Source organism: Garra rufa, chromosome 3 (genome assembly GCF_049309525.1).
Source record: "Garra rufa chromosome 3, GarRuf1.0, whole genome shotgun sequence".
Taxonomy (NCBI): domain Eukaryota; kingdom Metazoa; phylum Chordata; class Actinopteri; order Cypriniformes; family Cyprinidae; genus Garra; species Garra rufa.
In genome coordinates this window covers 10,303,989-10,322,055 of record NC_133363.1, presented here as the reverse complement: position 1 = coordinate 10,322,055, position 18,067 = coordinate 10,303,989, and the positions used below count along the sequence as shown (strand labels likewise).

Genomic DNA, 18,067 nt, shown 5'->3' with positions numbered 1-18,067 from the left:
AAAGTTATGTGCGGAAGACGCCTCTGGGTGGCGTTGTGGGGCTTTCATACAGTAGTATACTGATTATTTTCCACATTTTATATAATATATAAAAATACTAAAGTTATCAAAATTATGAAATAACACAGATTAACAGACTGAAATAAATAATTAAAATATTTTTTTTTAGAAATCATGCCTTCATATGAAATTCCAGTGATTTTGTGATGCAAGGGTTACTATTTATTATTTCTCATAGTGTGGTTTTTGGTAAACTGTATTAAAACCAGTTTGGGTTGACCCACAAACATCATAAGCCTTTAATTAATTATTAAATCTAATAATATATGAACTTCAACAATGTTTAATCCCCATTATTTATTTAGATAATAACAATTTAAAATAAATATATATATTTATTTTTTTGGATATTTAAAAGAAAATTCTGATATTAGTTATTCACCCTTTAGTTGTTCCAAAGCTGTATGAGTTTTTTTCTTTTGTTGAACATAAAATAAAATATATTGCAGAATTTCTGTAACTAGCCAATTACTGGTCTGTTATTTAATTCCCATAATAACAAATGAGATTTCAATAAAAAATGTCACTATGAAATGGTTCCTGAACGAGTCAGTATGAATCGTTTAGTGAACCGATTCAAAAGATTCGAATCAATAGGACGATTCACTTTTCCAAAAAGATCATTATTTGTTCGATCACCAGAGGGCGCCAAACTTGTTTCTAAAGGCTGTGACGACATATTCATGAAACGCTCCACACTCCTGTCCAGTTGGTGGCAGTAAATGCACCATCTATCTGGTTTGCCAACTGCCATAAAACATTCAAAGAAGAAGAAGAAGAAGAAGAAGAAGAAGACATATTCATGAGACAGGCGCTGGAATTGAACAGGACATGACTTTGTAAACTGTTTCAGCTTAATATTATTATTATACTTTGATGAATTAACGAACTGCCTCGACACCAAAATGTCTGTGCTCAGAGCCATCAGATGCAACGTAAATATCTGAATCTTGTCTTTTTTAATCGTAACGCATGTGTTTTGCTTGCGTTTGCTCAAAATGACAGTTGCGATCAGTAATGTGACAGTCGTTTGTAGCATACAGTTACGCTGTCACCTTGTCAAATAACAGGCAGGCATATTGTCACATAGTAAAATTGTCGTTACATTAATTTGACATATCTCTCTGTGTGTTTAGCCTCAAATGTTGTGTAGAAATCTAATCGCGCGGTCTTCATCCAGTCTGACTGATGGAGAGACGCGAATCGCACAAGTGTTGAAGGAAAAGTTTCCTCACGCTTCATCGCTCAAGGTTGTGGATATATCAGGTTAGTCTGATTTTGGATAAAGATACAGAGCTATTGTGTTTAAAGAGTCATCTATGCATGTATGCCGTAATGTATTTGGGTTCATTTCAGGAGGCTGTGGTGCAATGTACGAAATACACATCGAGTCTGATGAATTTAGAGGAAAGAGAACAGTACAGCAGCACCAGTTAGTCAATCAGGTAAGTCAAATAGGATAATTATAATTGGGTAAAGTATAAAAGTGCAGTTAACAGTACTGTTAGCTCTGATTTATTATCTTTTCACTTAAATGCTAATATGGTGTAATTTTTTTACGTAATTCTGCGGAACACAAAAGAATAATATTGAAACATGTGATGTCCCAGTGCATTTTTATTTTATTTTTGCAGTTAAAATCATTAGCTGTCCAATTTTGTGAGGACCCCAGTCATATTTTTGTGTTCTGCAGAAGAAGAAGAAAAAAAAATACAGGTTAAAAATAACACGAGTATACCAAAATATAGCCTTGTAGTTTCCTTTTTCTGCCCCGCCATTAATGAGACAAAAAAAGAAAAACAAAAAAGCCAAAGCAACATACGGACCGGGACAGATTATTTGTGAAGCAGCAGTTTCCTCTCTTTCCTTTTCTTTTCATCTCATCACAGCTATCCAAACAGGATGCATTAATAATAGTCTTGTTTATGTGATATTTTTGTGTTAATATGTGCAATGCTGTGGCCTTTTACACAAAGCCGATTTTAGTGGCTACCCAGGTAAGTTTGAAGATGGGTTGTTTTTATCTCAAAACACATTTTGGAGTAAGCTTTAGAATATACAAGGACATTCCAGTCCACTTAAACAGAGGTCCCCAGCTCAAATTTTTGATTTTGCTAATCATTTGGTTTTTGACCACTGAAAATGTGTACATTTTGACAATTTACTCCTGGAGCCATATTAAAATTCCAATATTTCTGGAGTTGAACCATATAGGGCCTTAAAATTAAAGATGCCAAAAGAAAATTTGTTAAGACCCAATATCTAAAGGGCCTTAAGATATGCTTCTTTAGTTACAGGCATGCAAACTTTGGAGAAAAAAAACTCAAAGTCCTCATGCCCCATTTTTGAATAGTCACCATTGGCACATAATGCAACAAAGATTGCTAAAGTCAACAGATTTTACTAACAGATCTACCAATCTGTTTAAAAATAACATTATGATGCTGCCGTCTTTCTGAAAGCATTTTTACGTCTCTGTAATTTGACTCTGAATCTCAGATGAACATTGCCATTTTGACCTCCGTCTACAAAATGGTATTACTCAGTAAATATTCATCCATGACATTTAATATTTTGGCTTTCATCACTATACATGCCTAACTTTCTTCAGAAAAAAATATTAGCAAAATCAAAAATATACAAGGGTCATATTGTGTGAACTCAGTCAGAGGTCACTGGCTCAAAATTTTATTTTGCTAATCATTTGGTTTTGACCACTGAAAATGTGTACATTTTGACAGTTTACTCCTGGAGCCATATTAAAATTCCAATATCTCTGGAATTGAACCATATAGGGCCTTAGAAATAAAGATGCCAAAGGGAAAGTTTGTTAAGACCCAATATCTAAAAAGGCATTAAGATATCTATAATACTTCTTGAGTTACAGGCATGCAAACTTTGGAGAAAAAAAATTCAAAAGTGCTTTTTCCCAAATTTTGAATAGTCAGCATTGACACATAATGCAACAAAGATTGCAAGTCCACAGATTTTACTAACAGACCTACCAATCTCTGTGTAAAAAAAAAAAATACATTATGATGCTGCCATCTTTCTGAAGTCATTTTTACACCCTTGTAATTTGATTCTGAATGTGGGGAAAATTGGGAAATTCAGTAGTATTCATCCATGACTTTTAATATTTTGGCTTTCATCACTATACATGAGCAAAATCCAAAAATGAACTGGAGACATTTTTTAAATTTGGTTGATTTGACATAAAATGACCCACAAAACCTTTAAAATGGCTAAGTTTACATGCTTTATAGGGACAGTTCACCTAAAAATGTTAAATAAGTTATATTGAAAAATGTTCTGGCTCTTCCAAGCTTTATAGTGGCATTGAATGGGTGTTGAGATTTCAAAATCCAATAAAGTGCATCCATCCATCATTAAAAGTACTCCACAGAGCTCCGGCTTCATACTGTCTGAAGCGTATCAATGTGTTTGTCTAAGAAAAATATCCATATTTACGACTTTTTACACCATCATCTCTAGCTTCCACCAACTGTCGTACACACGTATGTAAGAAAAATGGCTTTGTTAAACCCCTCAGAGCTGTGTGGAGTACTTTTTATGGTGGATGAATGTGCTTTATTGGGCTTAAAAATCTCAACACCCATTCACTGCCATTATAAAACTTGGAAAAGCCAGGTCATTTTGTAATATAACTCGGATTGTATTCGTCTGAAGGAAGAAAGTCATAAACACCTAAGATAGCTTTAGGGTGAGTAAACCATGGGATAATTTTCAATTTTAGATGAACTGTCTCTTTAAGCTCTTGTGAACCTATATAAATGATTAAATAAATTCAGTTGAAATAATTCAGTATTAGTATAGGCAGATATCTTCTTTCATTTACCTTCTCAAAAGTTTTTTCCCCCTTGCAAATCTGTTCAAATTCTTGACGTTTTTAAGTCATAAGTTTCAAGAAAAACTGTGAACCCACTGAACCTGATTTAAATTGTATTGTATTTGTTTGGTTTTGTCAATTCTAAACTTACTTTGAGTTTGTTAAACCAGCTTTGTGTAATAGGCCACTGGTCTCATCATTTGTCTGACTAATTCATTACTGTAGTTATTACATTAGTTATGAGATCTCAATGCATGTCAATAAAATAGTATTCTGTGTAAATAATAATTTATGGTTTGTTGTTCAACAGGCTCTTAAAGATGAGATTAAAGCCATGCACGGTCTACGCATATTTACTGATGTTCCTAGGAAATAGAAACTGCTCAGCGTCATTCTCACATCACATCAGTGTGCTGTCTCACTACAATATATCACACACCTCAGTCTCTCAGTCTGTCGCTCTTTTGAAAGTAATTTGTGCAGAGTTATAATCGTGGCAGAGAAATACTTTACAGATGTTCTAAATAAATGATGTACAGTTATAAAAAGATAGATGTGGTTCACAAATGATGTAATACGCACAGAATAAAAGACTGTCATATTGGATTTGTAAATGAGAGTCTGCAAAGCATGTGGATGGGTTGAATCTTTAGTAACTGTTTATCGATCTCATTGTTTGTGTACAATTTGAAGTAGCTTTGTCAGTTATCTGATTTTTTTTTTTTTGTTGTTCTATTGAGTCATTAAATTATATCACATACTTTTCCCTTGTGTGGTAGAAGATTGATTGTATTCTAGGACAAGCAAACCAATTATTTAATATGTCATTTCCTAAATGTGACCCTGGACCACAAAACCAGTCTTTAGTAGTCTGGGTATATTTGTAATCAAAATTATCACATTTTCTTTTATGCCAAAAATCATTAGGATATTAAGTGAAGATCATGTTCCATGAAGATATTTTGTAAATGTCCTACCTTAAATATATCAAAACTTAATTTTAAATTAGTAATATGCATTGCTACCAACTTAATGTGGACAACTTCAAAGGTGATTTTCTCAGTACTTTATTTTTTTCACTCTCAGAAATTGTCAAAATTGACTCATATGACTGGTTTTGTGGTCCAGGGTCACAAATTCTTGTGTTTTTTAAATAACCAAATGGATGGGTAGGTACTACAGAAGCCATTTTCACCACAAGATACCATCTTTGTGGTTTTTTAAAATGCATTTTGAATTATATCGTAAAATTAATACAGGTACAATTACCTCATTATAGAAAACTGTTTTCTGAATGCTGCTTCCTCTCAAATATGTATTAGTTTCTTAGGCTATTACACGTTTTACGGTATTGTAACTCATTTGGATACCGTATGTGACACACATTGATGTGGATAAAAGCATTGAATCAGATTCATTAGCGAATCGGTTCGTTCGGACAGTTCGTTTCAGTGATTCAAAATGCCAAGAAGTCCAAAATTCGGCGTAGTTCTTTGTGTCAGCGTGAATATTTAGTTAAATATTGCTGTTTATCATTGTGTTGACGAATAAGATGTATTTTGTTTCAGTAACTGATCTATCGACTCACTTGAGCTGTTTAAAAGTATTTTCCCCAAACTATTTTACGGTATGTTTTTTGGAGAGACAAGAGTATTTTGTTAAATAACTCTTTAGAATTTTATTTTTGAGAAAACGTCTTAAACATTGTACAATATTCTCATTAACAGTACAGTGATTTACAAATGTTCTGAGAGTCGGTTCGAATGAACGGTTCGCGAGAACGATTCGAACACCACTAGTGGATGGTGCGGCAGGAGCAGCAAAGAGAGCGCAGTCTCCGGGAGGGCTTCGGCAGACCGTTAGGCTGTTCACATCATCTTCAGACATGGCAAAGGAAGGGACTGAGATTGCTGAAGAGACCGAGCAAATGATAGACCAGAAGGAGCCGGACAATCCCGTTTCTGCGGTTGTTGATTCAAAAGAAATGCGGGCTGTGGTGCTCACGGGCTTTGGTGGTCTAAACAAACTCAAAGTCACCAAGAAACCAATGCCAGAGCCCCAAGAAGGAGAAGTCAAAATTCGCGTGAAAGCATGGTAAATATCTCAACTTAATAATCATTTAATCATTCTTTTTCAACATGCGTAATGACTAGGATGTGGCACATCCGAGACTTCGCGCGACTGGCAACAGCAGCAACATGTTGCAGCAAGAAGAACAGGTGCATTCATCTAACAATCGTATCAGTATTTTTATTTAGGGTTTAAAACAGTTCATGATATGTGGTTTAGGAGGTTAGATGCTGATGTAGCTTAAATAAATGACCAGAAAAAAAATCCTTACGTGTTTTCTTGGCTCTTCTACGGAGATCAGCATTCACTGCAGAGATTCCAAACCATATGCGGTATAAGATTACTTTGGGTCATTAAATTATATAAACAAAACGGTATTTAACAGTTTTGTGTCACATTTATAAAAATAATCGAGAGCATATCCTTTTCTGGTTTATTTGTGATGTGCTTGACTGCTCTTGGGACATTTAAACTTTGGTGTAATATCTTGGAAATTTATACATTTACTTTCTGATAATACATTCATGATTAACGACTATTCATGAACTAGAATTAAGTACTGCATAATTTTGACATCAATTTTTAATTTTACAGTGGACTGAACTTTCTTGATTTAATGGTGCGTCAAGGAAATATCGATAATCCTCCAAAAACGCCTCTTGTGCCTGGATTTGAGTGTTCTGGGATTGTAGAGAGTGTGGGAGAAAACACCAAAGGCTTTGAGGTATGTGCAAAAATGTTTTAATAAAAAATGTTAATTGTTTGAATTGAGAAATCCTGGTTTTATATAACTTCCAAAATCAGCTCATTCAGTCTGATACTGATATACTAATAATGACATTTGAAGGAATAGTTCACCCATAAAGATTGTTTGCTGAAAATGTACACACTTTGGGTCACTCGCTTACCAATAGATCTATTGCAGTGAATGGGTGCCGTCAGAATGAGAGTCCAAACAGCTAATAAAAACATCACAATAATGAACAAGTAATCCACACAACTCCAGACCATCACTTAACGTTCTGTGAAGCAAAAGCTGTGCGTTTGTTAGAAACAAATCTAGCATTTTAACTGTACAACTGAGGGACTTGCATGCAGGACAGAAGGTTAAAATGCTCACTGATGCTCCAGAAGGAAAAAACATGCATTAAGAGCAGGGGGTGAAAACTTTTGAACATAATGGAGATGTGTTAATTTTTTTTATTTTGCCTAATTGTCATATTTTTTTTTTCTTTTAGTACTGGCCTTCAGAAGCTACAGAAGATAGTTAAATGTTTCCCAGAAGACAAAATAAGTTAGATTTGCCTTGATCTACATATTAAAAATGCATGTTTTTTTCCTTCTGGAGCATCAGTGAGCATTTGAACCTTCTGTAATAGTTGCATATGAGTCCCTCAGTTGTCCTCAGTGTGAAAAGATGGATCTCAAAATCATACAGTCGTTGTTGGAAAGGGTTTAAATACACAAAAATACTGGAAAACCAAAGAATTAGTTGGACCTGAAGGATTTTTCTGAAGAACAGTTGGCAGTTTAACTGTTCAGGACAAACAAGGGACTCATGAAACATCACTAAAAAACTGTGGATCACTTAGGTAACAACACAGTATTAAGAATCAAGAGTATGCAAACATTTGAACAGGGACATTTTATAAGTTCAACTATTATTTTCTGTTGTGGACTATGTGTAAATGTATTTTATGCGAAATATCTTATTCAGGTCAGTATTAAAAAAGCAACTTGCATTTGTATGATCCCTCTTATTTGATAAAATTAACATTTTGTAGATTCTGAAAGGGGGATGTAAACATTTGACCTTAACTGTAATGGATAGAGGATGTGTATTTTAGCTGGAACCAATGGTTTGGAATTAAAAATCCTTTAATAATGGATTAGCTTATTACAAAGACATAGCTTTTCACCAAATTTCTCCAAATCTGGATGGCCTGAGGATGAGTAAATTGTAAGCATATATTCATTTTTGGCTGAAGTATTCCTTTAAGAACTTGTTTTGCCTCCTTTCAGATAGGTGACAGAGTGATGGCCTTTGTAAACTACAATGCTTGGGCAGAGGTGGTGTGCACACCGCTGGATTTCGTGTATAAGATCCCAGACGACATGACATTCCCAGAGGCGGCTGCCTTCTCGATGAACTTTGTGGCTGCCTACATGATGCTGTTTGAAGTGGCCAATCTCCGGGAGGGGATGTCTGTATTAGTTCACTCAGCAGGAGGTGCGGTGGTAAGTCTGTGGCTTTGAGGGAAAGGTTTAGTAAAGAAACTTTCAAGTCATGGATATTAAAGTTTATTTTAGCTTATAGAAAAATGTGGATTTGGGCACAAGCATACAGTATCATCGTACTGATCCAATATTGATATTCAGCTCTCCAAGTGCAAGTCAAAACAGCTTCATCATATGTGACCCTGGACCACAAAACCAGTCTTAAGTAGCAATAGCCAAAAATACATTGTATGGGTCAAAATGATCGATTTTTCTTTTATGCTAAAAATCATTGGGATATTAAGTAAAGATCATGTTCCATGAAGATATTTTGTAAATTTCCTACCGTAAATGTTTCCAAACCTAATTTTTTATTAGTATTATGCATTGCTAAGAACTTCATTTGGACAACTTTAAAAGTGATTTTCTCAATATTTAGATTTCTTTTGCACCCTCAGATTCCAGATATTCAAATAGTTGTATCTCAGCCAAATATTGCCCTATCCTAACAATACATCAATGGAAAGCTTATTTATTCAGCTTTCAGATAATGTATACATCTAAATTTCAAAAAATTGACCATTATGATTGGTGTTGTGGTCCAGGGTCACATATGGTTTTGGTGGAATATGATCAAAATGAGTTTGAATATGTGACAAACTATTGATCACATTTAATTCTGTCTTTTTCCAAATTAGGGTCAAGCTGTCACTCAACTTTGCTCCACTGTCCCGAACGTGACTGTGTTTGGGATCGCCTCGCCCTTCAAACACGAAGCCATAAAGCATTCGGTCACTCATCTGTTTGACAGAAACATCGACTACGTTCCAGAAGTTAAGAAGTAAGCACAAATTCTGTTGTTGTTGTTGCATAAAAGTAAATGAGCATAGAGAAACTGGATTGGTTAGATGATGAGGATGTAAAAATGAGTCATACTGGGAGGCCAGTGCAAGTCTGAGAAGGCAGACGTCACCAGTACTTCCTCTAGACCTGCGTGGCTCCAGTCCCCATGGCAACACCCAGCAGATGGGAAAATAGTGTGTTGTAGTATGGGGAGGGGCACCTGTACGTCCTTCTGATCAAGCACACAAAGCCAGAAAATGGGCAGCAACTGACTCATTCAGATAACTGATAACAAATCTGAAGAAAAACATTGCTTTGCAGGAGATTTAAGGGCTGGTGGTTAAAATTTCCTCTTGTGGATCCTCTTGTGAAGTGTTATTTTGTGACCCTTGACCACAAAACCAGTCATAAATAGCACGGGTATATTTGTAGCTATAGCAAGCAACACATTGTATGAGTCAGAATTACTGACAAATGCACAAAATCATTAGGGTATTAAGTAGCGCTAATGATCCATGAAGATAGTTTGTTAATTTCCTACTGTAAATATATCAAAACTTAATTTTTGATTAGTAAAATGCATTGCTAAGTACATAATTTGGACAATTTTAAAGGTGATTTTCTTAGGTCTTTTTTTTTTTTCAGATTCCAGATTTTCAAGTAGTTGTATCTTGGCCACATATTGTCCTATCCTAACAAGCCATACTTTAATGGAAAGCTTATTTATTCAGCTTCCACATGTATAAATCTCAATTTAAAAAAATTAACCCTTATAACAGGTTTTCTAGTCCACGGTCTCATTTGGTTACACTCTATTTTAAGTTGTCCTTGTTACAGTGTAATTAAACATGTAAGTACTGCGCATTAATAATTAACTACATGTACTTACTATATGGTTAGGTTTAGGACTAGGGTTTGGCTTAGGGTTACTTACATGTAATTATTCATAATTAATTGTTATTATAATATTAAGTACAGGTAACGTGTAACAAGGACACCTCAAAGGGATAGTTCACCCAAAAATGAAAATGTGATGTTTATCTGCTTACCCCCAGGGCATCCAAAATGTAGGCGACTTTGTTTCTTCAGTAAAACACAAACAAAGATTTTTAACTCGAACCGTTGCAGTTTGTCAGTCATGTAATGGCGATTAATGGGATCCACGGCTTTGAGAGTAAAAAATTATATTAAAACTGTTAAAAAAAAAAAAAAACTTAAAAAAAAATGTATCATTACAAGCCTAAGGGTTTAATTTGGTTTTGTCTATGTATGTTTTTTTGACTCTCAAAGACTCCCATTGACTGGTAGTAAAATTGGTTTACGCCAATGGTAAGTACTGGTAGTACTTAATGCTTCCTGTTAGTTTTATTGTAGCCAAATGTGTTTTATTGAAGTGATTTGATTTTGGTGCTCGTTTATGTTCGAATAAAGCCAGTAAATGTGCACCAACAGACTCATTCAGAGCCAGCCGTAACAAATTTCGAGAAAACATCATTTTGTAGAAGATTTAAAGAGATAGTTAATCCAAAAAAGAAAATTATGTTATAATTACTCACCCTTGTGTCATTCCAACCCTATAAACACCTTCATTCATCAGAACACAAATTAAGATATTTTTGATTAAATATGAGAGCTTTCTGAGCCTGCATACACTCTTAAAGGGATAGTTCACCCAAAAATGAAAATGTTATGTTTATCTGCTTATGGCATCCAAGATGTAGGTAACTTTGTTTCTGCAGTAGAACATAAACAGTGTTGGGGGTAACGCATTACAGGTAACGCAAGTTACGTAATATATAAGTTAAGTAACGCATTACTTTTTAAGTGACAAGAAAATATCTGATTTACTTTTTCAAATAAGTAATGCCACTTACTCCCCCCCCCCCCTCCAATTTATTAATTAAAAGCTTTCCTGTCCCCATGTTGAGAGAAATTGTGAGTAAGATGTTACTTTAGTTTTAGAATAAATGTGAACATGCAAAAAAAAAATCATCTCACTCATTAAAAAAACAGATACAGTATTCCTCAATAATTAAATATGTTAATACAAATATCCTTTATGTATTTAATCCCATTTTATTAACCAATGTCTTTGCTGCCAACCTTCGATGATCCAATTCATCCATACTAATAAGCAAAAATTACTCAAGATAATCTAACATTTGTTTTCCTTTTTTTTATTTGCTGAAGAGTTGAAATTTTTTTCTTCTGCGGACTACTGTACAGACATGAATTTACTTTTCTGCTTTTGGTGTGAATAGGCTTTTACATTTGCCAAAAATAGAACTTTTTATTAAAAAACAAAAAAGCAAGCCCTGTTACTTTTTTAGGGAATAACTCAATATTGTAATGCATTACTTTTAAAAATAACTTTCCCCAACACTTAACACAAATGAAGGCTTTTTACTCAAACTGTTGCAGTCTGTCAGTCATATAATGGCAGTCAATGGGACCCACGGCTTTGAGAGTCAAAAAGACATACACAGACAAAACCAAATTAAACCCTGTGGCTCTTGATGATACATTGAGGTCTTAACACACAAAACAATCGGTCTGTGCAAGAAACTGAACAGTATTTATATCATTATTTACCTTTGATCCACCACAATGTCCAACTGTCCTGAGCGCGTTCACAAATCTTCGTTTGTGTTCTACTGAAGAAACAAAGGCACCTACATCTTGAGTGCCCTGGCAGTAAGCAAATAAACATCACATTTTCATTTTTGGGTGAACTATCCCTTTAAAAACAAAGGTTCCAAAGGGTGTTTTTGCAGTGATGCCATAGAAGAACCATTTTTGGTTCCCCAAAGACCCTTTCAGTGAACAATTCCTAAAAGAACCATTTTGGCGAACATTTTAAAAATCTAAAGAACCTTTTTTGACTGTAAAAAAACATTTGAAAAGTTTCATGAATGTTCAAGGTTCTTCATAGAACCGTTGATGCCAATAAAGAGCCTTTATTTTTAAGTCTGTAGACAGCAACACAACTACCACGTTCAAGGCCCGGAAATGTAGTAAGGACATTATTAAAACAGTCCATGTGACATCAGTGGTTCAACTGTAATTTTATGAAGCTAAAAGAAAAATTTTTGGTGTGCAAAGAAACAAAAATAACAACTTTATTCAACAATTTCTTCTTTTCCATGTCAGTCTTCGACGTGCGTTCACCTGTAGAACGTCAATCTCTCTTAGTTCAGTTTTTGTATATTCTGGTTCAAATAAGTAATGCTGGGAAAAAAATGCAAGTCATCCTCTCTGTTGAAATCTTCATACATTTTTACAAGGACTGTTTCATGTACAGCATGCATCGTCTTCCACTTGAACCTGCGTCAAAGATTGAAAGGGAAGAGAAAAAAATTTGCAATTCTTTAATGTGCAAAAATGTGCTTTCTTTGCACACAAAAATTCTTGTAGCATCATAAGATTAAGGTTAAAACACTGATGTCACATGGACTATTTTAACAATGTCCTTACTACCTTTCTGGGCCTTGAATGTGTCAGTTGTGTTGCTGTCTATCTATGGCGTTTAAATAGAGTCAAAAGTTGCCCGCACGAAAACCACGAGCACGTGAATGAAGCGCGCAAAACAGACCCACGAGAGGAAAATAACAATGCGAGAGCGCATCTGTGCACCCGCGAGCGCACATTTGTACATCGCAAGCGCGCAGAACAGTATTTAGGAGCGGAAATGAATACTGGCGCAAGCCCCTGCTGCCTAGCGCGCACAACTGCACATGAGCACTCGCGCGACTACTCAACACGCGCTCGCTCCTCGAGTTGACTTTTGACACTTTGAGGGCGGGGCAATGACTTTTGTCTTCCCACCTGTGATTGGTCATTTGTAAAACCCAAAGCGCCCTTTCCCGGCCTGCAACAAGAGACAGTGAGGATTGTTCTCATCCTTAACTATACTCACACTGATCTGCTTTTCTAAAAGATTGACAATTACATCATTTTGCACATTGATCATATAATGCATGGTATTAAAGCAGCAATGTTATCACCATTTAATATAAAAGTAGTAGGGTAAGTGTAAACCTACATTTAAGTGTAAATGTGTAAGTGTAAACCTATATGTGCTTTTCGGAGATATTGGCATAAGGTAAACAATAGGTTAACATGTTTACCTCTCAATTAATATATACTGTAGTAATGGCTAGATGACATGCATTTTATAATCTAAAATTAAGATATTAAATGAATAATGTTAAAAGTCTCATGGGTAGACTTGGTACATATTTTGCTCATTTTATAACTGATTTAAAAATATAAAAATTGAGTTGCCTAAATAATCTATATACTGTATTATATTATTATTAACTGAGGAGTAACCATTTAAAAAGTAATTTTACTCTGAAATATATCTGATTTGTAACATTTCTTTCCTAAAGTGGTAATGGCTTACATTTTTAGAAATGTGTTGCTTTGGTGTGTTTGAAAAAGGTTCTGCAGATTCTACAAACCACACTAGACAAGAAGTTGGATTGAATGCAATATATAGATTATTTAGGCAACTCAATTTTTATATTTTTAAATCAGTTATAAAATGTGCATGTACCAAGTCTACCCATGAGACTTTTAACATTATTCATGTAATATCTTAATTTTAGATTATAAAATGCATGTCATCTAGCCATTACACAGATGCGCTCTCGTGTTGTTATTTTCCTCTCGTGGGTCTGTTTTGCGCGCTTCATTCGCGTGCTCGTAGTTTTCGTGCGCGCAACTTTTGACTCTATTTAAACGCCATATATATTGCAGGGTCAAAAAGCTCTTGAGTTCACCAAAAATATCTTCATTTGTGTTTTGAAAATGAATAAAGGTCTTATAGGTTTGGAACCACATTAGAGTGAGTAATTAATGACAGAATTTTAATTCTGGGTGAACTATATCTTTAAGGGCCTTTGTCTAACAATTCCTATAGATCTCATTTGTAAAGCATATTTCGTATATTTTTTGTTGTTTTCCCTAAGTATAAGTATTTTAGCAAGATCTTTGTGCGGAATTGATTTGATTTTGGTGCACATTTATGTTCAAACTAATTCACGTAAATTGAGTATGAGAGAGGAGATTAGGACTCTTTTCATCTCTGTGCTTCCACATTCCTCTCTGGATCAGGGCCGAAGGAAAATTAAATTGGTCTCAAGTTGGTCTCTCTTCCACAATAGGCAGGACCTCCGGCATCACAAGACCTCCTAATGGTTAAGCCTGGCAGGCGGTCTAAGAACCATGAAGACAGGAATGCATTAGAGCTCATGTTTATAAAGAAATACCTCTAACATTTCTTATCAGCTGAGACTCTGAAAAATAGTCAATATTAGGGCATTATTAATATTCCAAATTTTCAGAGGCCCCCATTTATGTAACCTTCCCGTGTTTAGAGCAGCAATATGCTTAATGATGTCTCTTTTCTCCTGCAGGATATCTCCAGATGGAGTAGATATTGTACTGGACTGTTTGTGTGGAGAGAACACAGGAAAAGGCCTAACTTTGCTCAAGCCCATGGGAACGTACATCCTGTATGGTTGGTACAAACAGATGAAGAGCATTTACATAACGCTGAAATTAATTAAACATTTCAGGGATGGAAAAAAAATGCACACAAAATAAAAAATCTGTCATCATGAACTAGTATGACTTTCTTCCGTGGACCACAAAATGAGATGTTTTGAAGAATGTTCTTACTGCTCTTTTTTCATATGAAAAGCATTCAGTGGCCAGAAACTGTAAAGCTCCAGAATAGACAAAAAGTGCTATAAAATATAAAATATTTTCCCTTGTGAAAATGAAGTACATGACTTGAGTAAGTCATAATTTTGACTTTTTAGCTCATAATTTCTACTTTTTATCTTGTAATTATGAATTAGGTCATAATGTAAACTTTTTTTATCTCATAATTTTGACTTTTGTAATTATGACTCAAGTTAGTCATAATTTCGATTTAGTAAGTCGTAATTGTAACTTTTTATCTAATAATTTTAACTTCAAGTCAATGTTTTGACTTGAGTAAGTCATAATTTTTGACTGTTTAGCTCATGATTTCTATTTTTTTTATCATAATTTCAGCCTTTTATCTTAGAATTATGAATTAAGTCATAATTTTGGCTTTTTATCTCATAATGTTGATTCGAATTTCAAAAGTTGAAATTATGACTTAAGTTAGTCATAATTTCGATTTAGTAAATCATAATTTTGACTTAAGTTTGTCTTACTTTTGAAGGCATACGTTTTTTGTTTTTTTGTCTCCTGTGGCGGTAATGGGCTTCCCTAGAAACTTGTATGTCAAGTATTTAAATAAATTCTTAATTATACATTTGTAATGAAGAAGTTACAACTTAGTACATTTAAAACATATTGGCCTGGTTTCACAGACAGGACTTAGACTAAAACAGGATTAAGCCATTGTTCAATTAGGACATTTAGTTCATTTTTATAAAAGTGCCTTAGAAAAAACATTACTGTGTTCATCTTAAGCCAAAACAAAGGCACTGATATATTTAGAGTTTCTTTCAGTTAAAACAGCTCAGATTTACATTTTAGTCTGGGACTAGGCTTAAGCCTCATGTGTGAATCTGACGGATTGACTTTAAATGTAATAATGAGTAATATACTTTAAACATGACATTATTACAATTTTATATATTATAAATTTATATATTATATTTATAAATATAATATATATATATATTATATTTATATTTATATTTCATTATATAAACTGCAAGTATAGTATTCTAAAATATATTTTACAAGTGCACATTCAGTACAAACAAGTGCAGCTTTTCACAATGTTTAATTTGCTTAATGCACTATATTTCACTTCTTCTGAAACTATAGATTGTTTGATAAACAAAATTCACATTATTCACACATTATTCAGTCATTTGCATTCTGCATTAAACTGTGATGACCAATGATAACAGAACTTTCATTTTTTTGTAACTATTGCATCAGGCAATGGTCATGGATTGTAGAGAAAGACAAAAAATGTAGCAAGATGTCATTCCCTATGTGTAGGACATATCCAAAAGGTTAATTTGTGACCTCTTGACCCTCATTTAAAAAACAGTCACTAGACACACAAGGTGTCACATTCTAGGTGGCTAACAGCAAATTGAGGTTAATCACATAATTCACGTAAGAGATAATGCCCGCAACTTTAATTACTTCAATTCCCTTAGCTTTCTGGTCCATTAGGAATATTTAATTAGGAAGGACACCACAGAGCAGAGATAATGTACAATTTTGGTTTAAGAACACATTACTCCCAAATGAATGAATCAGACATCATAATTCTGGATGGAGCTTATTAATAAGAGAGCCATTTGGCATTTCTGTAATAGTGCCATGTTTTATTGCTTCATATGCCAAGATTGTACTTTGTATCTTTTAACATTTCATGCCCATTAAAAATGAAATGTGTCATTTCTGAGCCACTTGCATCTGCAGAATTGATGATTGTTTTTAAATATGTTTTCTGATCACTCCCCATCTGCCAATGGTCAGTTAAAGCTTGAACCAATAATGTTGTATTGAGTTTGTTGGAATGCTTAAACAAACAGTGCAATGATTGAAAGCTTCACAGAGATGTGAAATTTTATGTAAGTAGTCTGTTATACTGTTATAAAGATCTCATTCATTTACAATACAAGCAATCAGAATTTCATCTTACTTTTTTGGCCATAAAAATACAACAACTGCACCAACTTGCTCAGTTTGGGCCTCTGAATATAATTGAAGTGTTTTTCTTTTTTTGAGAATGAGCCCCATATATTGTACTATATGATCTATAAAAGCCTGATGTATCAAATGCGATACTCAACAAAAAGCATGTATGCAAACTTTTTTATATCACCTTCAAAAATATATACAGTACTAAAATGTATCTTTGTGGACATATTTCCAGGTTCATCAAACATGGTGACAGGAGAGACAAAAAGTTTCTTCAGTTTTGCTAAATCTGTGAGTGGACTTAAGTTGAGTGTTGTTCATTTCATGTTATAAAGTTTTGGTTGTCAGTTATCATTGCTAAAAAGATTTGTTCTCTTTCTCTCAGTGGTGGCAGGTTGAGAAGGTGAACCCTATTAAACTCTATGAGGAGAACAAAGTCATAGCTGGATTCTCGCTCCTGAACCTCCTCTTCAAGCAGGGAGGATGCAACCAAGTCAAGACAGTAGTGCAAAAACTTCTTTCACTTTACGACCAAAAGAAGATAAAGCCTGTTGTTGATTCCTTGTGGGCGCTTGAAGAGGTAAGAGAATTTATTTTACTTTTAGAACTGAAAATCACATTGTTACTCATTTCACATGCAAAGAAGTAACCCAATCATAACAGAGCATATTTGTACAGAAGCCTTAAAGGTGCAGTAGTGGATACAAAAATGGCTAATTTCTATAGTTCAGAGAGTAAAAACTGGTCATGTAAAACGAAAAGAAAATGAAAAGGTAAAAAACATAAGTATATGAGCAATATCACACGAGTAGACGTGAGATATGGCTGTATATCGGCACAGCTGTGATTCAGCTGTAGGTAATCTCATGTCTGCTTGTGTGATATTGCGTTTATACAACAATTCGACTGCGCAAATGTGTAAATACGTAAGAAACAACAACGGATTGTCTTTAAAACCCTCTTTTGTGCAAAACTACTTCCTTCTGCCACTGATTCACAGTTTAACAGTTGAGCCCAAGCCTACATTACTAATTAAAAACTTTAGAACTAGTAATGAAGGAACGATGAGTTGCTTCATTAAAAACGTTTTGTATTGCTGTATTAAAAGCTCACTGTATTATGTAGAGTGTTATGTGAGAGAGATGGACTGGGCGAGTGTGATTACCTGCATCTCATACATCATTCATTCTCCAGCTCAATCTCATATGTGACCCTGGACCACAAAACCAGTCGTAAGTGTAAATTTGTCGAAATTGAGATTCTTACGTCATCTGAAAGCCCAGTAAATAAGCTTTCCATTGATATATTGTTTGTTAAAATAGGACAATGTTTGTCTGAGATAAAACTATTTGAAAA

At 34.4% G+C, this 18,067-nt stretch overlaps 2 protein-coding genes across 2 annotated transcripts in view; both read left to right on the top strand.

The window, feature by feature from the left end:
* The first annotated feature begins 859 nt into the window (after positions 1 to 859).
* On the top strand, positions 860 to 4,675 carry bola3 (bolA family member 3). The gene is made up of 4 exons (XM_073836945.1): positions 860 to 995; positions 1,197 to 1,326; positions 1,417 to 1,505; positions 4,221 to 4,675. The coding sequence occupies exons 1-4, from the start codon at positions 966 to 968 to the stop codon at positions 4,284 to 4,286; spliced, it is 315 nt and encodes a 104-aa protein (XP_073693046.1). The 5' UTR covers positions 860 to 965; the 3' UTR covers positions 4,287 to 4,675.
* A 1,048-nt stretch (positions 4,676 to 5,723) lies between these two features.
* Positions 5,724 to 18,067, top strand: part of vat1l (vesicle amine transport 1-like) — a 55,348-nt gene continuing 43,004 nt past the window's right edge. The window contains exons 1-7 of the mRNA XM_073837487.1: positions 5,724 to 6,004; positions 6,575 to 6,704; positions 8,003 to 8,218; positions 8,896 to 9,038; positions 14,461 to 14,564; positions 16,947 to 17,002; positions 17,097 to 17,291. Coding sequence (XP_073693588.1) covers positions 5,796 to 6,004; positions 6,575 to 6,704; positions 8,003 to 8,218; positions 8,896 to 9,038; positions 14,461 to 14,564; positions 16,947 to 17,002; positions 17,097 to 17,291 — 1,053 coding nt within the window. The 5' untranslated portion in view covers positions 5,724 to 5,795. The remainder of the gene's footprint in view (positions 6,005 to 6,574; positions 6,705 to 8,002; positions 8,219 to 8,895; positions 9,039 to 14,460; positions 14,565 to 16,946; positions 17,003 to 17,096; positions 17,292 to 18,067) is intronic.

Coding starts and splice junctions, on each gene's coding strand:
- bola3 (XM_073836945.1), top strand. CDS start 966: ATGTCTGTGCTCAGAGCCATCAGATGCAAC. Junction 996..1,196: donor TCAGAGCCATCAGATGCAAC/GTAAATATCTGA, acceptor CTGTGTGTTTAG/CCTCAAATGTTGTGTAGAAA. Junction 1,506..4,220: donor AGCACCAGTTAGTCAATCAG/GTAAGTCAAATA, acceptor GTTGTTCAACAG/GCTCTTAAAGATGAGATTAA.